This window comes from Haplochromis burtoni, unplaced genomic scaffold, assembly GCF_018398535.1.
Source record: "Haplochromis burtoni strain Fernald_Lab_line unplaced genomic scaffold, NCSU_Asbu1 Contig_33, whole genome shotgun sequence".
Taxonomy (NCBI): domain Eukaryota; kingdom Metazoa; phylum Chordata; class Actinopteri; order Cichliformes; family Cichlidae; genus Haplochromis; species Haplochromis burtoni.
Genome location: NW_024582394.1, coordinates 1591421 through 1616631, shown reverse-complemented (window position 1 = coordinate 1616631; position 25211 = coordinate 1591421). Strand labels below are relative to the sequence as shown.

General features: G+C 39.7%; 1 protein-coding gene across 2 annotated transcripts; it reads left to right on the top strand.

Annotated features, from left to right (window-relative positions):
- Window positions 1-12572: 12572 nt before the first annotated feature.
- Window positions 12573-22467, top strand: pitx2 (paired-like homeodomain 2). 2 transcript variants are annotated; one of them, XM_005919427.3, is made up of 4 exons: window positions 12573-13114; window positions 15459-15528; window positions 19916-20115; window positions 20961-22467. In XM_005919427.3, exons 2-4 carry the CDS (start codon window positions 15483-15485, stop codon window positions 21516-21518), a joined length of 804 nt encoding a protein of 267 aa, XP_005919489.1. In that variant the 5' UTR covers window positions 12573-13114; window positions 15459-15482; the 3' UTR covers window positions 21519-22467. The 2 variants fall into 2 exon arrangements, with proteins under 2 accessions (XP_005919489.1, XP_005919488.1); XM_005919426.3 differs by lacking the exons at window positions 12573-13114; window positions 15459-15528 and adding an exon at window positions 18136-19454.
- Window positions 22468-25211: the final 2744 nt, after the last annotated feature.

Below are 25211 nucleotides of genomic sequence, written 5' to 3'. Positions count from 1 at the left end.
GCCAGAGTATGGGAGGACATAAAAGCCTTATCTGTGACCTTCTGAGACACCAATAGCTATCTGCCCTTTACAGCATGTCTGTGTTCCTATATATATTGCATCAGCACAGAAGGAAAAAAGAATGGATCTTATACCTACAATATCATATGGCTGTTAAAGTTGAACAATAATCTAGCATGAGCCTGAATGTACTGCCTCACTCTTTCAGTAGTTCAGTAACTCCTCCCATTGTTTCATTTAATTCATGACTCGATAAAAAAATAGCAACATAAAGAGTGAAATACTTTTTCAGACATTTAATGAGCGGAAAAAGACAAAGCAGAGAGATTTAAATGAAGACAAGTGCACTCCATATTAAAACCAAAGGGTCAGCGCAACACAAAAGAGATATACCTGACTCCCTTCACTGCAGCCTTTATTTACTGGGCCTGACATTTCTGCCTATGTCAGTGATTCTACAACCTCTGCAAATGACTTTTATGTGGTGTAGCCAGTAGATGTTATTGAAGATGGAGAATCTGATTTTATTCCAACTAATCATTTGATTTGGCTCAGTTGCTTCAAAAGGTAAAGTGATCTGTGGTTTGTATGTTGAGGTAATCGGATGGATACCTAATTGAGCGTCAGGAGAGAACGGAGCAGATGTTCAACCTACAAATCTTCTTTTGTTTATTAGTGAAACAGAGACATCTTCTTTCCTGCTCTTTTTTATGTCAGCTGGCAAAAAGTGAAGATTATGACATAGTTTTCATGCTTTCTACTAATTTGTTGCTAGTTTATTTGAAAGTAGTTATTTTTATGACACTGTGATCCTTCATTTAACAGATTTTATATTTTCTTTTTTCTTTTGAGGTGCAGGTAAAGTTGAGTTCTTGAGCCCAAATGTTCTTCAAAAGTGTTTTTCTTCTCTGTGCCCATAGAACAGTTATGGAGTCAGGAATTGATCGATTTGCTTCCCTTAAAGATCCTTGAAGTTGAGTGGGATTGGTGACAAAGCCTTGCTTCTGTTAATATGTGCCCCCGGTGACCTGACGGTATTTGAACTGCCCTTCAGGTCCGGTGATCAGAATGCACTGTGTTATAACCATGAGCACCATAGAAGGGGTTAAGACTCAGTTGGTGGTCTACAAGGGCCAAGCCTTCAACATACTCGGGCATCCGCAGTTCTCTTTGCAAGGATCATGGACCTGCAACCTGTCAACCTCTGCTGAATTCATGTCTCACTGCCCAGTGGAAAATATCAATCAATCACTACCTGAAGCCCACCATTCAATTGCAGCAAATCCTGTAAACATTTTATCTGTCAGCAAACATTGGCTATCCTTTAAAAAAATCTTCTTTCAGTGTGTTTTCACAGCCAACACACTTCTAAATTTTAAAGATTCCGTTCTTTATAGTGATTAAAACATATATGTTCCTATTCGCTCTGTTCAGCAATAAAACTGAAAGTGGAGTACTGTTGAAAGTATTTATGTGCATTTACAGCAACTGGTCAGTAATTTACCTGCACTGAAAAAAACATCTATGTCCTTTGCAAGCCATGTGACGGACTGGCAACCTGCCCAGGGTGTATCCCACCTCTCCCTCAAAGTCTGCTGGGATGGGAAGTAGATGGATGGGTGAGTGGATGTTAGAAGTCTTACATAAAAAAGTCTACTTGTATAACTTGAAGCAGAACTTAGATCTGTGCCTTAACAGCAACATTAATTTCTTTGAACATTATAACGCTGCTTTGATGAAGTGTTGAAGTAATGTAACAGGAAAAGGAAACAAAGCAAATTTTGCTTCATTAGTGTTGGCTTTCTTTCTGGTCTGAAAATCAATACGGTTCCTAATCACATTCCTCTGATTAATCTGTTTCATCATCTTCACTAAGAGGCAAGATATTTGTTTAACTACACCTAACATATCTGATTCATAGCCACCACCGCTGCACGCTGTTTGTTTTATGCACATTTCAGGTTTCACACAGTGATTTTTCTAAGAAGCCTCTCAGGTCCTATTCATCAGCTGCATAACCTCTTGGTGTTTGGCCTAAATATTCACACTTTATTCTTGACTGTCAATTTCAGATAATTCTGTCAGGATACAAGGCGAGTTCAAAGGGTCATTCGTGGCTGAATATCAGAGAAATGAAATTGGATCCAGTAACATACTGATTAATTCTGATAATCAGATTTTCCTTGTGCTGTATTTATTAAAGTAACATATGAAGCAAAAGCGAGGAGAAAGCGATGAAATTGCCTCGAGTGAATGTTTGTCTCGCCACACATGCAAAATGAAGTAATGTGCACCACCAGGGATGCACAGTGTTTGTGTGATCCATCACATCAGGCATTATCAGTCATATAATGAAGGCTTTGGTTCCACTCCCATGCTTTATTTTCTCTCACACTCCTCAGATTTTTCCTCCAAATAATAAACTATCTCATCCCTTTTTCATTACAAAAGTATTCCAATGCTGGACTAGCCTGAAGGTGAAAGATTTTTTTCTTGTGATCAGTAGGTTACAGTTTTTGAAATCTGCCAGATTTGCTAGGAAAACTTGGAAGGGAAAACTGTATGAGTATGTCACAACTTCCACTGCGTGCCATGTCACTACTTGGCTTTGGTGCAGCTGCTCAGGACATTTTTAACACTCTTTAATTAGGTCTTACTTTTAAATATCTCCAGAATTAATATATATATAAATAAACAATTAGACTCCACATTTGAGGACCTGTTTTTGGCACAAAAGTGTCATTAAAATGATGTGTAATCAATATTTTTAGTAGCGCTATAACTTAAAAACATGAAGATTGTCGGACTTAGGCATAGTGAAGGGGCCCGATTGTGTGAAACAATGTGGAGCGAGATTTAGCTGTTCTAATTACATCTATCAACAATCGGTGAGCTCACGTCAATGCCAATGTGTTTCCTGTTAGCTAAACACAGTTCGTGACAGCCCTGAAATTAATTGAAACATTAGAGAGAGCAAGGAATGCTCTTGGGCTCATGTGGCCTTGGCTGACGAGTCACATGCACTGCAGCCCCCAAAAGACACGGAAAGCCTGAGCTGTCCAGCGGCAGCTTAGCCTAGCCTCAGTGTCAGCAGGCTAGCTTTTCTCCCAGTCAGGGGGAACCAGATGTAACTTTGTACTCAGCATTAGCACATGTATCAAGTAAATGTCCCTTTCGTGATGAGGCTATTTCCCTGCTGTGTATTATTTTGAAAGTGTTAAACATAAAAGAACCAAAATGGTGACATCTAGTTTCTGGCACTCATATGATTTATTCGTGTGTTACATGAGGATAAGGGGCTTTTGGAAAGTAAGAACCGAGTAGGGAGTGGCAGCATGTGCTATCTCAACCACTGCTCATGTGTCCTCTAGCAAGAAAATCAACCTGTGGAATGCATTCACTTTGTTCAATACGCACTTAAAATGATGACTTATTATACTGTCAAACACACCAGCAAGCAAAACACTCAAACTTCAGCTTTTGCTGACTTCAGCTTCTTAAAGTCAAGGATTTGCTGCTGTTTTCAATCTTTTATGACAATAAACTGAACTTTTTTTTAAGCATTTGTCAAATAGAATTGGAAGCTCATCCTTTAACTGTGATAGGCAAATTTCACTATTTTATGTCACTTTTTTTATAATCATTGATCAATTCCTGATAACAAAAAACAGATTCAGCATATCAACCTTTCTGGAAAATTATTAATCACTCTCACACATCGTATCCTTACAGGGGACATCTTCAGGGTGAATTATCCCAGCTTTATTTATGTCATGATGTGGTTTCAGTTTATTTTAATTGTAGTGTTTTAAAAGTAATCAGTTAAAAGCTTTTACCTAAAGGGGGAATACGTTTTCTTCTTGACTTGAAAACTTTATTTCTTTCCGTGCACCCATGTGTGAGGGTTTAGGCCAGGCTGGATTTTTTTACATACTCTCACAACAGTTATCATGTGTAATATGTATCTGTTTGTCACAACTGTTGAGTGTCTACATCAGAAGGAATTTGATGTCTTTTATAATCATGCATCTCAAAACTATAAATGTGACATTATTCTTGCAAGGACAAACGGCCGCTGTTATAAATTTGTGCCATCTGTCAGAGTGTCTTATGTTGGAAAATTCATTTAGCAATGAAAGTCATCTCTTACATTGTGTGTGTCTGTTCCGTTCATTACAATGGAAACTGTTGTGTGACATTCACAACATGCCAGGGGTCAGCAGCGCCAGCCTGAAGCAAACCAGCATGTCAGTCAAAAGATGTACTTGGAAACAATCTTAAGTATTATTTATGAGATGGCAACTGCCATTACAATGAACTATGACATCACCTAAGCTTAGCCCATTAAGCATTGATTTGCAGCAATGTGGCACCTCACAGATCAAAGCTGTCCGCCCGGTATTCCCTGCGCCTCCAACTGCCTGTAGCTAATTACATGATCTGATGGTTACCCAAGGAGGGTTGTGACTGGATGCACGCTGCTGGGTGCTCGATGTTGTTGAGGTGGCTCACCGCTACCTCAACAACAGCAACAGCTGCTGTGCCCTTGAGCAAAGTGTTAAACCCACACAACCCAGTAGCTGCTCATTGGCCAACAATTAGTATTTAGTAGATGTCAACCACATCTAGGGTAAGTCTGACACTATTATGATTTTATGTTTTTTCAAAAGATTAAATAGAATTGACAGGAAATAAAAATAATCTTATTGAATGTCCAACAAAGACATTTTAAAAGGAGAACTTTGGTCCTCCAATTCCTATTCAGTCAATGTAACAAGGAGTGGCGATACAATCGCTGTAATTTCCTTTTAGGACAAAACATGCTTACATCACATTTTCGCATTTCAATACTGAAATTTGCCCTGTGGGATTAATACAGTTCAATCATCTAATTATACTGCTACTTTGATCTTCAAATATAAATAGGCAAAAGCTTTGATTTTGACTACTTGTCACTTTCAAGCAGGAAGGAAAGTTAGCCTGGAGCAATACTGTTCCACAGCAAGAACAAACAAGATTTCTGCTCAGCTAAAACAGGAAGTTCTCAAACAGGTGGCTTTCAGAAGCACTTCAGGTTTTTACTACTCACGCCAAAATGAATCAGAATCACAATACTTTATTAATACCAGAGAAAATTATGTGCTAAAATAGCAAGAGCAGTAATGAACAAATTAAAGTACAAGTTAAAGTACAATCAAGTTAAAGCATGTCCACTTGTCTCATTAAAGAGGTTCAAGCTGCAAATATACGACATTGTGCGGGTTTTGTGGCTGTGGTGAACTCAAGCAGTTTCATTTGTTTTACTTCAGGAAAAGCAATCAGACTTTCAAATATTGATAAGGATGGCCACAAGCTACAAAAGACAGTAAAGACACCTTGTCTTTCAACACGTTCTCACTCCCAAAGCATAATATTTTACTCTAGGTGACAAATCGTCAACATATTACGCTTCCGGGTACCCAACACGTCCCTAAATGACAAGATCAGAAAAATGTCTTTAGCATCACATCACTTTTCAGCAAAACATATCAGTTACACAGAGCCCACATTTAAGAGCTGTCCGGTGAAACTGTAAAATATGGGTGTTGTTACACCTGAAATAGTTGTAAGGGAAGGGTGCTTTTCTCACTGTTCTCACCGTTGTTTTAGTGATACATCACGTTGCATCACTTTATAGTCATTTTGTATCTGTATACTGAACTACTGCTGCTTGGTGGAGGGTGACAAAATGCAAATTTAAAGTCAATTTTGTCATTCTTAGAATCGTCATCAAATGTAGCCAAAATAGCATGGATCCAGTTCATTTTAAATTAATATACAACAGAGCAAAGTAAAACACGGCACCTTCTCCTATATAACTGGCCATCTGCCTGGGATACATAGCAGTAGGATCAAAGGCTTTCTCTTTTCTATGTTGATCTTCTGTCCTTTTATCTTTCTTTGACCTGAATAATTCCACTATAGCAAAGTGTCACATAATTAACAAACTGGCAGTGGTGGACTCTCATAAGGATTACAAGCTTCTGTCTAATAAGCAGAGGTCAAATGGTTCATGGTCTCTGATCTGTCATTAGGCACAATGAATTGATGGATACCTATGACTGTAAAAAGCTCTCTACTTTCTGTCAGTACCTGTGCTAAATATTAACCAGAATTTAGAGAAATGTTGAAAGAAAATGCAAAATTATAATACTGCAAAGTATTCGAGCACATATGGAAATAAAAAAGTCCATCCACCCATCCTGTTTCTTTCACTTATCTGATTCAGGGTCACGAGGACAAATTAAGTGGCAATAGATGATTAAAATAGAAATAATTAAATTAATATAGCATGACAGATAATTAACTATCGTTGTCAACAGTTGTTTTTCTACTGCATCGGCAAAACTTCCAATCGCTGGCCCTTGTTGTTCAGGCCATTGTTGTGGCAGAAATCAAAAGTGGCAGTGGAGACAGAAATTGTGAATATGTATACCTTTAATCCCCCTTATCCTGCTGTTAGGCCAGGGTGTGTCCCCTGGTCTACTATAATAGTCTGCAATGAGAAGCTTGAGTAAACACAATCAATGGAAGACACTAGCATATGCACCACAGAGACTTCCGAAGTCTCCCCCCTTCCTTTTATTCATCCCTCCACGTATTCGATTACACACCTCTACCACTGAGGGGCTTCGAGCAAATTACAACCTGAGACAAAAGTATTGATGCAATACTACCTGTAGGTTGCAGTAATCAGTAATGTTATCACCAGCACAGGACTGTCTCAGGAAAAGAAAAAAAAATCGGATTTTACAAGAGGGGTGCCCTCTCTCCCTGTCTGTCTCTCCCTGCACATGGTATGCTTGCATGCTCTCTTACTCCTGGATTACAATCTCTTCATCCATTATTAATGAAGTTAAACTACTAGTGGCATGCTGAATGTGCTGCATGGGAGATTTGTAGCTAATCCAGCGCAAAACAGCCCCAGTCACATAATGAAGGGAAAAAAAGAACAAATGTCAACAGTTTCACACTGGGACTGGATTAGACACCCCCACCTCACCCTCCTCATTCACGCACAGCCTTGTCCCCCCTCTCCTTTCCTTTTCTCTCCTCCACGCCACTTGCACAGAAACCCCTGCACACACAGACACACTTACAGAGTCGCACAGCAAATCTTGCATCCAGCATGTAGGGTTATGAGTATACACACGTCTACCTCCCTCCGTCGCTTTCTCTATGATGTTTCCCCACAACGGATTAGTGAATCTCAAGTACAGATCTGAAGGAAAAGGCCAAGGAGCTGCTGAGGTCTATATGTGAAACCATCCACAGTTCTCTAAAGATTAATAGTTGCAATGCTCTTTCTTATAAATCAGTTTACACAGTTACGGTTTGTGATGCTTGGGGTATGACACTGAGATGCATCATCTTTAAACTTCTCCCCCATGCGATCACTACATAGTGGGTTTGGTCCTTGTGTTGCGGTGCACTCGTGTACTGTGCAGCCAAGCGATGCGGCTCCATGAAAAGGAGAGACGAGCATGAAACACTGGAACTAATCAGAACACATGACACGGGACTAGCATCCTGATTTTAGATTAGCCGTATCCTATCCACCCTCCCTCCTGCTCTCTATTTTTCACTCTGTCTTTATATCTTTTATCTTTGTCAGCCTTTGTCTGCTACGTAGAGTTGTTCTTTTGATCTGTATCATTAAAATCTCCCTAAAGAAAATGTGCTAATTTTCAACTGAAATCTTTTCATAACTATCTCTTGTTTCTGCCATTGCTACTATTCTCATCAATTCAAGCCCAGCACATCCAATTTACATGATAATATTTTTTTAGGTTCCCAATCCCTAACCCAAGTCAACCTGCAGCTACCCGTAAAGCTACATAGGTTATATTTTTTAAGGCAAACATTTTTGTGGCTTTCAGATTTGTCTACAAATTCAGTTCTCTCAGTTCTCAACAGCGATGAACAGCAGAACTTTCCAAAGAGGAGATTTGGGGATCTTAAACAAACCTTTAGTTAAAATTTGGGACACTGAGCAACATAGCAAGTTGGTCATGCGATTACAGGATAATCAGGCTGCTGAGATGACATGGTTATGTATTAGCATCATCAAAAGCTTTCTCACAACAACAGCACCAGCTGGTCTTGAGCTAAGATGGACATCGCTGCATTGAGCTCTAGTTTGGCCCAGTTTGGCTGTTGTTTGTTTTTGTGCCAGAAATGACCATATTTGAACACCAAGGTGGAGTAAGGTACTAAGGTGTCAGGTGAAAAGGACAGACAGACAGCTGAGATGCCTATTAATCAGTGCTAAAGAAAAAACTGATACAGACTAAAATTTCACTCACAAAAAGTGGTACAAGCAAATTAAGATGTTTAAAAAAAATAGCAGCACCTCAAGAACGGTCTCCAGTTCAGTATCTCCAATCAGCTAAACTGAAGCCTGACAGAGAGCTAGTGGCATCGTCAGTACCTGGGAATTTGGAGTGAATTTAGCTTTGGTGGATTGGAGTAAAATGTCTTAACTGTTGAAAATAGTGTCGTGAAATACGATGCAGATATCTATATTTTCCTGAGGATGAATTGAAACCGTTTTAATGATCCTCTGACCTTTTGTTAAGCACCATGATTGTGCCGTTATTTTGACTTGCACAATTCTGTTTTATGAACCTGTATAGCTTGTCTTTCATATAGATCTTAAGGGCATGTTCTACACATTTTCTCTATCCTCTGCTCAGTGCAGTTTTTTTGCATCCATTCCTCATATCACAGTAGACCAATTAAGACTAATCTGATTCCAGTTGTGACCTTTAGTTCCACCTCAAGTCTTTTGACAGGCGAGTTAGCATGTAGCTGAACTGTTTTACATGTTATCGACGGGGTGCGAGGCATCATAGTCATTTTATCACACCAATTTCATTCTTGGCCGATTTCCCCTTAGGCAGGTTAGTGGCAGCTTCCCATTGATTTTTCATGTAATTGATCAGAGACCTGCTTGAGCAATTTATTGGCCCACTCGCACCTGTGATTAAGGCTGAGGCCACATGTGTTTATGCATACACCGGCTATTACTATCCCCGAGATCAGCCGTGTGCCATAAAGTGCTGCTCTGCTGTCTGTCTGTGACTGTCAGCGTAATGAATGCTGTCCCGGTCTCAGGGACATTTTTAATCATGCTTGACCACAGCCATGTCATGTCCAAAGTCAAGAGGAATAGAGACAGCCTTGTCTGACTGACCCACAATGACAGGAGTTAATATGTTCACATGAAAACATCGACCGAGAGTTTAATTCAAAGTAGTCCTTACTCATTTTAAGCTGCTTCATGCATGGGATTAATATTAGAGCAGTCGGGGGGCCAAAACCACAATGACATCAGCTAAGCATTTTCTTTGGAAGCCGAGGATAGGATAATTACAGAAGAAGACAAAGACGAAGAGCTGAGTACTTTTTAAATATACACCCTGTTAGTTGGGCATGTCGGGAGAAGTGAGGGTAGCCTAACATGTAAGTCATTTACTGGCCTTGCATATTACGTCCTAAACCACAAGCCATGTTGCTGAGTTGGAGTGCTTAGCGTTGGTGTAGCTCATCTCCCTTTGGTACTGTGACAGCGTTGGAATAGTAAGGATCAGGCATAAAGCCGCTCAACAAGCTCAAGAGCTATCAAAAAGCCACCCTTTTAATTTGGTTAATTTACAGGCAGCTTTTTCACTAATAACGTTCTTGGAGTGATACTTGACAAATGGAAATACATACAGGATATTTCTGTCTCAGTGGAGAATGCCTCATCTAATGTTTTGCCTTTCATTTTGTTTCTTTCTCCTCTCTTTCTTCTATTTTCATCTTTGACTCGTGCGTTTTTCTTCATATTTATCTCCCTTGCAATTGTATAGAAGTCACAACCTTCAATAAAACAAAGTTCCTGGCCAGTACTTTATTTCTAGCATATTAGCAGCACATAAACTGATTTGTTTAAAGATTTGTGGCTTTGGAAACACCAATTTGACTTAAAATTTTATTATGTGGCCACAGAGTGTTGGCCAGACAGAACTCAAGGCGACAATCACATGTGGTTTGAGGCAAAATTTGAAAAAATAGAGCGAAAATGAGCCTGGTTTCTCAGGCAAAGAAACCCTTGCATAATGAAACCACCTCACATTTGCATTACTCAAGCTTCCCAATGCCATGATGACAGTCATATACATCACTGAATGTTATGGGAAAGAGGATTATTTTAGCTTTTTAACAACGGTATAAAAGCAGTAGAAGTCAGAGACATGTTTTTTATCATTTGACACTAATTTTGTTTATTCCTCATGCAATGGACAGGATACAAAAGGCTCGTTTGTGGAAAAAGGTATCTTTTGTACCAAGATAATTAGTGTTTGCATCCTGTGGAAATTAAGGTGTACCTAATTTCACAGCACAACTATTGTGTCACAGTGCAGTTTGGTAAAGCAGAGGGTTCACGTGAATGTGAAAAAGATTTTATTTGTGCAGAAATGTGGGGCTGTGGCATATTTGGTTATAAGGCTTGCGCATATTTACAAAATCTGCATATAGCGACTTTAAATGGTGTTGTTGCTGTCAGGCCTTAGACATCTAAATATTGGTTCAAATGTGAAATATATTGCGTTTCCTGTCTGGTGTCACGCACACAGTGAAGTCAGCAATAGCAAACACTCTGGGGCTGCACTAAGTCCTTGTGAAAGTTTGAGTAAAAGAAGAAAAACACAACTCCTTCAAAATAAAACTTAAACTGAGTCAAACTAGTACGGCTCTTGTTTCAGACTGTGTGTGGTTGTTGTGGCTGACAGGCCGGGAAGTCTATCAACTCTCGTCTTTAAAGTGGAGGCTGGGATGCGTGCTGATATACATAAAAGCCGGAAAGAGTGTTTTAAAATCCTCTCCAGTATGCAGGAGGAGGAAAAGTTGAAATGTCCAACTACACTGACACTGGCGCGCTGATGTGCTCGTTAAGAATCAGGAGAGAGCATCAGCGGAGCAGGTCACCCTGTTTCTCACATCACAGCCCCATCAGAAATTCTTTCAAGTGTCCTTCTGCGTCGCCAAAGATGACAACGGCGAATCGATAAGCGCTTGAAATGAAAAGAAGCCGTCGGTTTGCCCCCGAGGCGAAAGATTTCATACCCGCCAGCCTTCTCTGAACTTCAGGCATTCCTCTGCACCTTTCTGCGTGAGAAAGAGGAGGCTCTTGACTGATTTTTTTTTTCTCTTTGTATAAGAAGGTAAGAGGAGAATATAACCGAACCATCATGCCTCTCCAGACGCTACTCACCCTCTTTATCTCTCCGTGCAGGCGGGGCGTGATTTGAAGATGTGCACATGCAGGGCTGATGTTTTCTCTTCTGGCTTCTGGGTCCTTTTACTCACATTTTATGCGATGGTGCATGTGTGTTGGAGTGTTTGTGCATGACTGTCCCATAATACAACAACTAATATTAAAGCACAGAGGTCAAAATTTGAAAGAGCGAGCTGTTTTGGCAAATATGCTTATTTTATTTATTTTTTTCCCCATATTGGTTTGCATTTGACCCATTGTGCTCAGTGTGCATGTGTGTTTGGCGAGAGGAAAATTAATAAAATATGGTTTTCTCGGGCCTTTGTGGAAGACTAAGAGGGATTTCTCTTGACTAAAGCCCAGCTTAATTTGATGTCTTTACTCTTACATAAGAAGACCAAATAAGCTATAAAAATTACATTATGGTGGCTCTTATTATTTTTCCATTACATCTATCTATATAAGGTATTTATCAGAAATGTGTTTGGATCCCAGAAATCAAGCCATCCTTTACTCAACAAATTTTGATCGAGGGTGGCGTGTAGATGATGCGCACTTGCTTCAGTGTTCCCATTTGCCTAGAAATTCCCATGTGGATGGGTGCATTAATTACTTGTTTAATGGGAGTATGACTAAAAATGTAAAACAAGGATTAGGCGCGGGGAATGCAGGCCTACGTCCGGTCGGCTTGCCTCACTTAAGATGCGAATGGAAAATCAGCCTGTATCTAACGAAACTGATCTATAAAGAACATTTGCATCCGAGCCAGCTGTTCACTTCATCTGCACATAAATCCGCAACACGATAGCGCTATCTGGCCCCGAAGGAGCCTAATGCATCAATTTAAATACTTTGCAGTTCCAAATATTCAAAATATTGCGTTGTGTAAATTAGTTAAATTATAAATCCACCGCTGTGTGCGATGACACAACAACCAGCTTGTGTAAAATGGACTCATTTTGCTGATTGGATTATAAAAAGAAATTTTAAAAATCACTAAATGCCTTAAAAAGCATTTTATTTAAAATAAAAGCCAGTGAGCTGGTTAAATAAGGAATCTGCAGCCATGCTCGTTGTTTATTTTTGCACGGGCAGAGTTTATATAATAAGCGGTTAAGTGGCTGGTTGTAAATAGGTTGGGTTTAAGCAAATTGAACTGCTCTGTGTTTTGCATGCCTGTCGGGATGGCCTATCAGGAATCTCCGTGTTTTATTTTTTTAACACGCTCTTTTTAAAGATGACACTGAATTTTTGTGTGTGTGTTTGATTATTGTTGAAAGCTGAGACGCTCCGAGTTGCCCTCTGCTAGACTACACAGGCACATGAGCGTACACAAACACACCCCTTTAAAAGCGCGCGCGTAAACACACACACACACGCATACGCACACGGGGTCCCTCTCTAAGCTCAAAAGCAGGAAAAATTGCGCCACTCTTGGAGCGTCTTTCAAGGGGGAAAAAGTTGAGGAAGACAGAAGAGGACGAACCAAGAGGAGACTCGAATGAAAGCGCCTCCTTCGCAGTTTCTCCTCACTGTAAATAGATGGTTATTTATGCGCATAAATGAAACAATCCTAAAGGTAGTGGTGCGTCTCTTTTTGGATACATAGTGGGAGAGCACATGCTACGCTCTGGTTTTCCCCGGACAGAAACGTAAACTTCAGTGCTACTGGATCTTGAAGTTGCTCGGTTTGTCGCTGTAGACAAAACTACTGGTGTCTCAGTGCGTTTGGACGGTGGAATTTATCTCATCTCTGTAGAATAAAACGCCGACGGCCGGGAAAAGCAACCTCCCCACCGGTGTCTACAACTGGTAAGTACAGTAGAAGAGTGGAGACGCTTAAAAAAGTGAGATGTGAGTTAATGCGAGTGAAGGAATTTGTTCCACCTCGCGCTTTGTGCGCTCTGTGCCTTTCCGATGTAAATTTAAAAGCCATGGTTGCAATATAAAGGAGCATGAAGTGATGTGAGGGCAGAGTTTGCCTTACAGGTCAGTGGATGATAATGATGTATCGTTAGAAGTGATGGAGTGTGGGGAAATAAAAAAAGAAGAAGAGCGAGATAAATCAATGTTCAGCCGGCGAGGGTTGTAATAAAATATATCACATAAGATTTTTAGCTTCAGACCAGAGCTGAAAATGCATTTTCAAAGATAATGAATAAACTGTGAGTAAAAAAGCTGACAAACAGTGTGGAAACTAAGAAATAATCAAGCTGCAAATAACAATTTTAACAGAAAGTGTCCAAAAAGAGTTTAGATGTCATTCACCCTCCTCCGAGTCTGTTTTCGAAACTGAGAGAAAGAAGTAACGGGGGTAAAAGAGGCGACGTTCACGGTCTCACGCCTTTAATTAATACAGGACCATATGGTGGAGGTTAGTCGATTCATCTCCCGGTAAAGGCTGCAGTCTCATGCTCTAGCCTACTGTGTTAATTTCAGAAGTAAAGCCAGTGAGAGGCAATGCCAGTTTGCTGTCTGCACTGGGCCTGATGCCATGTGAGTCACTGATTCATATCAACTGTTGATGATGAAAGAAGAGAGAGTCCATGAAGTGAGAATGAATGGATGAACGAGATTAATATAAGTAATCATAATACTCATACTATTTTAAAACCGCTCCTATGGGGTAACTGCTGCAAAATCTAAATAAATTCGTGTTGTCAGGTTCAATTGCCGTTAGAAATATTTTTGCATTATTATTATTATTATTATTATTATTATTATTATTATTATTATTATTATTATTACAGTTGCCCACATATATCTTTTCAAATTTGACTTAATGAATGAGGCAGTTTAAAGATCATACTAAGGTGATGTTCGTCTTAAATGAGCAACTTCCGATTTAAAACAAAAATGCTTTTCCTCTCTAACTTTAAAGGAAAAGGCACTCTTCGAAATTTGAAGCGTCCTGAACAAAATACAGACAACAAAAGAAAAAAATGCTCAAGTCGTTAATTCAAAGCTGAAATTGCAGTTAAATTTTCACACAATAAAACAAAATTAATAACAATAAATTAAAAAAAAAAATGTGTGTAACTTCAGAGACTGTGGAGCAGCACGACAGACTGAAATATTGGACGAACCTCTCATTAAATTTCACTGATTAGGTAACACCGATCCGCACGCAATAACCTTACACCTTACAGCGTGACCCCCACTATTTCATTTTGCGGCGGGGATATAGAGGAGGGATGCGAAGAACGGTTGTGCAGGTACACAGCATGTAAAACTTAACCTCCAATATCTGCATCTTTTGAATTAAAGGGTGAAAAAAAGAGAAAGAAAAAAACTCGCAGATGATGTAGAGCAGGTGAAGAGAAGAACTGAGGAAAATGGTTAACAGCATGACTGGATGCAAATTTCCCCCGACTTGAATTATCATAAGCAAACATTGTGAGCCTGGACTAATAAAATCCCATCTGTGTAACTTCATATCGAGGTAGTATGAGGGCTGCGATAATGAATTTTGTAATATCCCACCGACAGACATCTCAATCAGACTCTAATCCCATGATTTTACTACGGAATCACTCCACTCCCAACTGCACCAGGCAGCACCAAAACACAGAATCCGGCTCGAGCAAAACACATGAAGGGTTTTCCACACCGTGCAAAAATAAGAAAAAAACACATAACGTAAAATCACGATGAGTTTTGAACTGTAATTTATCAGAATTAAGTAAAAAGATACCTTCAAAACTAAGAGATTATTCACTTGATTATTGCGATATATTCCTTGTTTCGTGCACACCGGAAGTTAAACTCAAAATTCTTTCAAAAATGGCACATTCCACCTAAAAAAAACTTATAAAATAAAAATTAAAAAATCTCATCAAGATCCACATTTTGCAATAGTGTCATCATCATGCACCGCCGCTGAAGTCCCGCCATGCTCTTATATATTTTTGCTTTTATGTTTGTGCCATTATCATCATTTGCCATTCACTCAAAAATAAGAGTTTTCAAAAGGAATTGTTTTTCTTTTTCTTTCTTGTTACAATCAAAGGATTGCCCCTTGACCACATCAAAGTCCTCACGTAGGCTCCCGAATTATTGACTGCACAGTTAGAGTTTGATGATAATAAACGACTCAGAGGACTTTTTCGCAGTCTCAAATTGTGGCCAATTGTGGCTTTTTTGTTTCTTTTTACAGAAGCTGTTTCTTTGAATTATCAGAATGGACTCCCATTGCCGTAAACTGGTCACCACCTGCGCACAAATAGGTGAGTAACAATTTCAAATTTTCTCATTCTAATAGCAATAAAAAGCTTTTGCAAAAATGTGTATTAGTTTACACAGGTTGATACAATTTTTCACTTCACCTAAATTAAAAGAAAATCATTTAGTAACATAACGAAAAACAGTGCGTTGCTTTCCAAATCTTAAGAAAATGCTTTACAAACCTAGTAGCAATATGAAAAAGGTGAATATTTTTTATATTTGTCAACGTTTAGATATCTTAAATGTCCCCAAAATCTCAAAACGTAAAACACAATAATATACAATTATTAATGCACTTTTTTGGAAGTACCACAGATTATATTGATACTTACATGTCAATATTAACAAACAGATATTTACATGTTAGGCAACAGGTTTAACAGCGAGCCCAACTTCTTCGTTTGTGCCGTTTCTGATCAGAAGACCAGATTAATTTTTCAGAGAAATATCATTGATTTCCTACATTTTATCTTCACGGCTTCTCCCATATCTGTTTATTCGTGTTTTAAAAGTTGCTTTGTGCGCATATGTGGTATTTTGATGTTTTCTTTTATTTCATTATATTGATGTAGCCTTTTTTATATGCCTGTATTTCGGCCCTTTTACTCCTCAATATGGAGAAGTTGTGAGACAGCCGAGTTGGTTCGCTATGTTAGAGGGACACCTGGTGGTCGAATGCGGATCAGCACGGCACCAGAGCAGAAAAAGGAGAGCACAGACAACTCTGATCATCCGGGATTTGAAAAGGATGGCCGCTTCGCATAGCAAAGTTAATTAGTTAATTTAAAAATATGCTAATGTATGACAAATTACACCGTATTGTTAATTTTACTTTTAATGACATTTAACACAGGAAGGCAGTTTTCACAGATTTTTTTAATCGTCAGTTCTCCTGTAATATGCTGAGAGCCTTTCATATAAATGGTAGTCTCCAAAATCCCTTAAAACCGATATCAGACTAAATTAAAGCTGCAATCCTGAACGACAAAAGGATGGGATTATTAATTATTCTCTCATGTGACACGGAAATTACATCAGGTCTTGTTAGTGTCTTTGACGAATAACCAATAAGTCTTATTGTGTTTCATTTAGTCGACATTGCTGGGTATGTGTGACGGTCGCGTATTGTAGCTTCTTAGCTGCTCGTCGTGAACCACCACTGATTGAGACTAATAAGATAAGTAAAATCAAAATGGGTGATCGAGAGAGATGCCGGCAAATATAGACACACCAGCGTCAACTGTTTTGCTATAATATATGCAGTGCTTGTTGGATTGACTCCGGGGAAAACTACATGTATAATGAAAGCCAATTCGTGAGGAGGAATATCCTAATGGAGGAATCTGATGTCTGCTTAATCCTATGTAAAAAGCCTTGTCGTCTCCCCTTATATTGACTGAATTGCTAATTAATGGCCCTCTATGGTGGAGGCCTATTGCACGCAGTAATCCGCAGAAGAGAGATAAAGCATTCAGAAGGTAGAAATGAAGAGGAAACCGATAATCCACTTCAAGTTTAGTATTACAATGCGCCTGGAAGAAAAAAGGAGCAACAGACCGTCCGTTATTTAACGGAAAATAAGGCACTAAATAATATTTTATTTGCTATTTTTTAACAATATAAAGGTAATACATATTATTATAAATATTAATATTATTATTGTTGTTGTTGATCTACATGAAATTTGGCTTACTGGTTTTTACCCTTTATAAAGTTTTGTTATTGCAATGATAAATAAAACCATCATTACAATTTAATGTTAATGGATTGTAATTGAATTATGATCAAGGTTTTATTGCTCTACATTAGAGGCTGTTCGTGTGAGTGTGTGTCTGAGTGTATGCGAGTGTGTGTTGCATGCAGTCTACGGTCTGCTGGTATTTATATATGAGGGGCTTTCACGGGATTAGCCCAATAACTTCTTAACAGCGCCAAGTCCCAAATGTGCTGGCTGAATGGGCTTTAGTCTGGCCACGTGGAGGGTGGAAGTGTGATTTTGATGATGATGATGATCTTGATGATGATTATGATGAAATGTGACTAGAGTGTCTCTATATTTAGATGTATGTTTTCACTTGCACTCCTGATCGCACTAACTGGCGCGGATGTTGCCTATCTCTTTATGGTCGCTCCATCACTTCAGCCACCTGTTTGTTACCCAGCTGACGTTTTTCCACCCGCCTATGAAAATCAAAGTCGCATTTGTTTGATTAGACATGTTTGCTTTGCCTTAATGCGGCACAATCTTTTAGGAATTAGATCTTTAAAAAATGTCTCGCATATCAGCTCAAACTCTTTAAAAGTGCTCCATTAGAAATAATTAGTCAAATTAAGAGTCTTATTAGGTTTTCTGCCAAAAAGAACACTTCAGGGGGGTTCGCTGACAACGGCTATGGACTCCAAACACAAAGTGAGGAGAGATCCAGTTAAGCACCCAGATAAAGTAATCTGTCGTCAACAAACTGAGACTGCGTGGTACAAAACTCCAGTCAGTTGATTTAATGAATATGTGAACCTCAAGTCTGGGAAGGTCAAGAGAGTCGCCTCATTTGAAAACTAGTATGACTGAAAATGCTTTTCCAGGATGGATGTGGGATGGATACGGGATTCAGGGAATAGCAAACCAGTTAAAGTCAGCTTGGTCACGTTTTTGGACCGTGATGTAAATGCACAATAAAACTGAAGGCGCAAAATGCAGACATTCAGTATGTTGCCGGTTACCTTTATGTAATTTGAGCACTAGTACTGAGTTAAAACATGCTACTTAAAATTAAGCATTTTCGTGTCCATATGAAAGCACAATATGCACATGTGCTCTTTTTTAAGGTAATGCGCGCGCCTGGCAATTAGCATCAGTTGACAAATGCTCACAGACAATTTGGGGTCAAGCTGGCACAGTCCTTAGTTACATTTGTTGTTTGTTCTTTCACGGGTTCTTTGTGGTCCAGGAGGTGTTTGTGTTTGATATTCACTGCGCTTTTTTTTCTTTTTTCTTTTTGTGGTTTCAAAACAATCCGCGCAGTGGCTGGCTTTATTCACACGGAGTCCCAGAGTAAACTGCACTGACAGAGCCTACCAGCCTGAAGCTCAACTTGGGTATCAATAGAACTACATCGTTTTACTGGGCCACTGGACCCATCTCATAAAATGAGACCAAACTGTGTTATTTTCATTTTTATTTGGTCTCGGGCTGCTGCGCAACGGCGTTTTGGAGCGCCGCGGGTACACCGTGCGTCCCATCTCTCTTTACATGCTTTTATTTGGAAGAGAGAAATAAGCGCCAGCGCCGGCATAAACACACTGGCAGACATATCTTGTTTCTGCAAGCTCTGGTTGGTTGGGCACACCGTCATATTCACATGGATGTGCCTGTCAGAGAAAATATGGGCGGGCGCAACATGGTGACGTGGAGGTCTGGAGAGAGGCGCAGTTGGATAGACAGTGCTCAGGCAACAGCTGAAATGAACAGTGAGTGGTGTAGTGTGTGTATGCCTCTGGATCTAATATCACCTACCTGTCCTTGTCACTCTGATAGTCAGGCGAGGTAGCCGCTGTTTTTCACCGATGCTATGGCAAAACTCAATGGCCTATTTTAAAGCGTTTTCCAATTTAAACACAAAGAAGGCTTTATCTCAACCGCAAGAGGATCCGCGAGGTTGTGCGTTTTTTGGAGAGCTGAGCACATTCCGCAGTCGGACTTTCCGCCTACCCTTCCAGTACTAAAGGTTGTGCGATCTTTTACCGATGAACTCTATGAGGGATCCATTAAACATAGACCATCATCACCTAACAGGGAATAAACTTGCCTCCACACACCACACGGCTCTGGCGATGGCCTCTAGTTTGCAGCCACTGCAGCGGTCTGTGGACTCTAAACACCGGTTAGAAGTGCACACTGTGTCGGACACATCAAGTCCGGAGTCTGTCGGTAAGAACCGCCCGGAGTGCAGATGTTCTCTGCAAGACGCCGCAGATGTCATCTTGATTTCAAACAATAGATGGCTCTCATCAGTCAAAGTAAAGGGAGCTTTACATGCATGCAAATAGGCGATTACAGCTGTCATTTACTAAAAGATCATCTGTCTGTGTGCGGCGCTGAGTGAAAAAGTTTCAGTTATGTAAATGAAAACAGCTTGTGTTGTCAATTAAAATTAGCCCGACTTTTTCTGATATTCTCAGTAATTGCGTTAAATAAAAAAGGTTAACTAAAACCCTAGAAGTCAACGGAAATTCAGAACCCAAAACATGAAGTAAACAAAAGATTTATTTTTATAAATCCTTTAAGTGATACTGTTCCCACGGGAGCCTCGGATCGTTGTTTTTTTTCTCCTCGCATTGTGCAGGCCATAATCTGGGTGATGACTTAAGTACTTCATTCCCTCTTCACAGAAAAGGAGAAGATACAAAATAAAAATGAAGACTCTTCAGATGACCCTTCCAAAAAGAAGCGACAGCGGCGGCAGAGGACTCACTTCACCAGCCAGCAGCTGCAGGAGCTGGAGGCCACTTTCCAGCGGAATCGCTATCCGGACATGAGCACAAGGGAGGAGATAGCCGTGTGGACCAACCTTACGGAGGCCCGAGTCAGGGTGAGTATTCCCTTGGGTGTAAACAAAAGCAACTAGTGTGTATAAATTCAAGTAATTTGCGCCAATTTTCCGGTTGTCCCATAAATATCCGATACTTTAACATAATTACGCACGCACTGAAAATTTTACGCACGATTGGAATTTGATTTAAATAATGTACAACATAATTTTAAAATGAAAAACAAATAACCGGAGTCTTGTTTAAATATACTTCTGGTGAAAACTCAATTTAATTAGAGCGTTAGGCTATATGTTTATATTAAGCCAAATGGAATTTGAACCCCTTGTACACAATGAAAAAATAATCAGTTTTAGCACAAGTCACAGTTCTCGGCATATTTTAATCTGGCGCATAATTTTATTTAAAAGAGCCCAAAAATGACTCATCCCCGTTTCCAAATGAAGTGTAATTAAACACTTACAATGTTGTTAGCAGTTGAGGGGCTCGACATTAGTCGGTGACAGATACCAGTCGTGTTCTGCTGTTCGTGTGAAAGAGGTGCAAAGCTTGTATTTTGCGATTGTCGCCCTGTGCTTGTGTGATTAAGGTCAGCGTGTTTATGGAAGCATGCAGAGGAATACACATCCTCTGCGCATTAAGATAATGCAGAGAGACCGCAGTGTGTATTCTGCTCAGATAAACACGGAGTTTTTACAGTTTTAATGAAGTGTTAAAACAGTAGGAGACGGGAGTCATTTTATTTGAACAATTACAAATTAAATTAATTTTATTAACTTGTAAAGCTCACATATTATCACGGAGCCATATAAATATATCATACTGATAACGATACTGTTGCCTAACAATATACTATGTCTAAACCTCTGCATTTCATTTGCTGTAGGTGTGGTTCAAGAATCGGCGAGCCAAGTGGAGGAAGAGGGAAAGAAACCAGCAAGCAGAGCTTTGCAAAAACGGCTTCGGGCCGCAGTTCAATGGACTCATGCAGCCCTACGATGACATGTACCCTAGCTACACATACAACAACTGGGCTGCCAAGGGCCTCACATCTGCCTCTTTATCCACAAAAAGCTTCCCCTTCTTCAACTCCATGAATGTCAACCCCTTATCCTCGCAAACCATGTTCTCACCGCCCAACTCCATATCCTCTATGACTTCCAGCATGGTGCCATCGGCGGTCACCGGCGTACCGGGCTCCAGTCTCAACAGCCTCAATAACTTGAATAACCTCAGTAACCCGTCTCTCAACTCGGGGGTGCCCACGCCGGCGTGTCCCTACGCCCCTCCGACCCCTCCTTATGTGTACAGGGACACTTGTAACTCCAGCCTGGCCAGCCTGAGACTGAAAGCCAAGCAGCACTCGAGTTTTGGATACGCCAGTGTGCAGAATCCGGCCACTAATCTGAGTGCTTGCCAATATGCCGTGGACAGGCCAGTCTAATACCTACCTGCACTGCAAAAAATAATCATCTTAGCAAGATATAAGAGGCTAGTAGGGACGCTTACAGTTACATTTTTCTCTAAAGACAGTGGGCATCTCTGGTGGTGCGATTGTTATAGACTTTTTTGCGTGTATCAAGATTTTGTTTTTTAATTTTTTGGCGAGCTTTGCCAGTTGGAATGTTACTTGCAGTATTCCGACCCTTTTTCTTAATACACTGCCACTTGCTCCGGTAAAAATCTAAAATCTTATAGGAAACATGTGGGATTATCCCATCGCATCACATTCATTTTCTTTCTTTTGAAGGGGCAAATGTGATTTGAGGGTGATTACAATCCCAGATAGCTTGCTATGGTGGTCATTTTTTGCAGTGTGAGGGTAATCACAAACAGCCGGCCACAGGAACAAGAGACTACTACAAGTACTTTTTCATTTTTCAAAAAGGGCACTAGAAGACTGAACCACTGAAACAAGCTCAACTACAGGTCGGAGTCAAACTGAAATGGGACTTCTTAGGTTTGTTCCCCTTTTGATGAGTTCAGGCCTGCTTCACACTGCGCCTCAGCGGAAAAGAAAAAAAGAAATAAACGGAGAAAAAAAAGAAAAGAAAAAAAGGCCTGTTTTATTTTTCATAACTCCTCATAAGGGTTTTCTGGTGGATTTTTGGACGGTACCTATTGACTGAAAAGGTTGTATATATATTTGAATTATCATCTCCTGTTTGTCGAGGCGAATGCGCTATAACCCCACGTCCTCTCCAGGTTCAATTTATCAACGCATGTGGAAAAAAATCTCTAAAAAGGAATCATGTTTTGCTTGCAAACAAAAGGGAATGTACATACTAAAACGCACCAGTTGTGTGTTTCTAACATATTATAAATTTATTATTAATGTCTGTGTGAATATCGATTTAGAATAGCAATTCTGGATTAAAAAAAAAAGTTCAAATCAAAATGTTCCTGCGACAAATTATTTGGTTTTTTGCTCTGTGTATACTATTTGGTACGGAACTATGTTTTTTTCCAGCATTCAAAAACTATTGTGTTTTATTTAATGGAAGTAAATATATTGTTCAAAAAGATCATGCTGGGGGACTTTTATTGAATCTTTGTGCTAGTTGTCTGATAGTGGAGTGTAAAGCAATGACAGTCTGTCTATAGCCTTTCGATTATGTGAGGTACTTGTGCGGTTAATCTATAGAGGAAAACAATGGGCCGCTCCAATACACATAACTCCGAGATGCTCCGTCAGATTAACTGCTGAATACATGTCTGCCTGCCCAGCCAAGAGCTTCGGCTGGTCACTGGTGCTTGAAATAACACGGGAATCCACAAAAAGGCATTGGACCACACAACAATGATAACAGTCCATTAGAGGTTGTTTTTTGCTCCCCGTCTTTGATCTCAGAAGAGACGGTAGTTTTCTGAAGTGGCTTATTAGAAAACTTGAAGTACAGCCCGCGATCTGATTCACGTCATTCTTTAATATGGATTTTACGATATGTTTGAATTTATCACCTAGTAATTTATCAATCAGCAATGTTTAACAAAATCATGTTTAGAGTTACATATTCTAAATCCAGCCTCACATCTTTTTTTCTGCCCCCATAACTAATCCTTTCTAATTGTGCATCCCACCTGATTTATACGTGTATATATTTGCCTTTCTAGTATTTGCTTTTGTAACATTGCGCTTTTTTGAGGTATGCTTTCCGTTGTGCAAACGCGACGAAGCAAAACAAACCGTGATTCGCAAGCTTAAGCAAACAAGAGCACACAGAGATACAGAGGTATGTGGGCCGGTGCTGCCTGGAGGAGGCGGGGGATGTGTGCAACTTCATGGCTGCAACCAGAGCGGAGACACCGGGGAGGAAACACCGCGACACTTCCACACACAACAAGCCAAATAAATTATCCGAGCCCGGGCAGCCTGTATTTATTCCTAGTGTCGCCCATAAAAATTGATAGCAGTATTTAAAAAATCATTATATAAATGGGCCGATATGACACTGTTTCACAATAAAAATTAAACAGTGTGTTAAAAGAACAAAAGAAATGTAGGTTGAAAAAGCGTAATGTCAAGTTGGATGATGACTCAAGTCATCTTTTATGAGAGGGTGTTAACTATTATGAGGAAAAATCAATCACGGTCCAAATTTGGGGTGTTTTTGCAAAAGCGCCAAATAACAAACACGAGATAAGTGTTCTTCTATTTTTACATTTTGAGTTGAAGTGGCCGTCCAGCGGCTTGAACTCCACACCCTCCGCAATTAAATTTTCCTCTCAAAAGCTGCAAGTGTCACCTTTTGATGGAGTTGGTAACGCGGAGCAATAATCAGCTGACAGGGGATAAGCCTAGGCGAATACACAAGTCTGCAGCCTCAATACACAACCACACAATCAACATGTGAACAGAGGGTGACCTGAAGAGAAGAGGCTTGAGTGGGAAATTGTTCATTTGGCTGACACGGCGCTCAGGAGTGCTTCCCTCTTCTCTTCTGTGAGCCTCTGCAAGGTAAGAGCTTATTAAAGTTTAATGAATGCAACATATGTGACTTTAAGCTGCTGTGTCTGCGCTTTTTCTGACGTGTTAGTTTATACATTTTCTGCAAAATTACATTAAAAAGCCCTTTGTTTGCATCGTGACTGAATCTGCTCATATTTAAGTGAAATAAAGATTCTAAATTCAGGGAGTGCATCATTTATGCATCAAAATAAGGCTGTGTAAAGCGGAAAACAATGTTCTGGACATGAATTAATGACACCAGGGAAACACAGAAGCATACATATATGACCTTTATTAACGTGTAGTTCATATTTAATCTAGTAAGCAATTCCTTTTCTCTGTAAAAATAAATAAATAAAAATAAAAAATAGCAAGTTCTTGCTTCTCTTGCCTTGTTTTTAGGACTCCTAAAACACACCGGTACATCTTGATGCGAGATTTGTTCCGCCATCTGATTAAAAAAAATCCAACGTGATGAGACACTGCTAGTCGACAGCTTTCACCTCGTCTCCACTGGGAATTCAAATAAAAAGCGAAGAAGTGCAAATATCCAAACATGTATCGTTACAGCGCCAATCTAAATAATTAACAGGCTCTCAATATTCATGCAGCGACGGGTTTGCAGGAGACATGACACGGTTTGGTAACAGCCTAATGCTGCATGCTATGTCGAAATGTGCAGCATGTTTTTTTTTAATTACACCCTAACGAGGCTTGCTTTTCAACTTTTAAAATATTTTTGGAACTACGGGGCGTTTATGGCATAATATTTCAACTGAAAATGTGTCTGGATTAATGTTCATATCAAGACACTAATTCCTGCTATTTGCAGTAAAAAAAATAATCTGAGATTCCATCCATATTTTTTTTAATGTATATAATTATTAAAACGGAACATTTAGCTCGTTCTGCTCTCCTTACCAATGAATCTATTTTTTTAGTTGCACATTTTAATATATGTTAAGATGAAGCAGGAAATATGTCAGATGGGGGATATGGGTTAAGATAAACATAGAAAATGCTTTCCAATATTTCATTTTTAGGGTTGCAATGGTGCAAGACTTCCAAAGTAAATCACGGCAGTGGTTTAAATGGACAGCAATATTCTTGTTGCTAAAGCCAAATTTGCCCATAAGTTAGGCAGTACAGAGAGTTTTCCTTAGGGAGAAAACTGGCCTTTTGCAATCT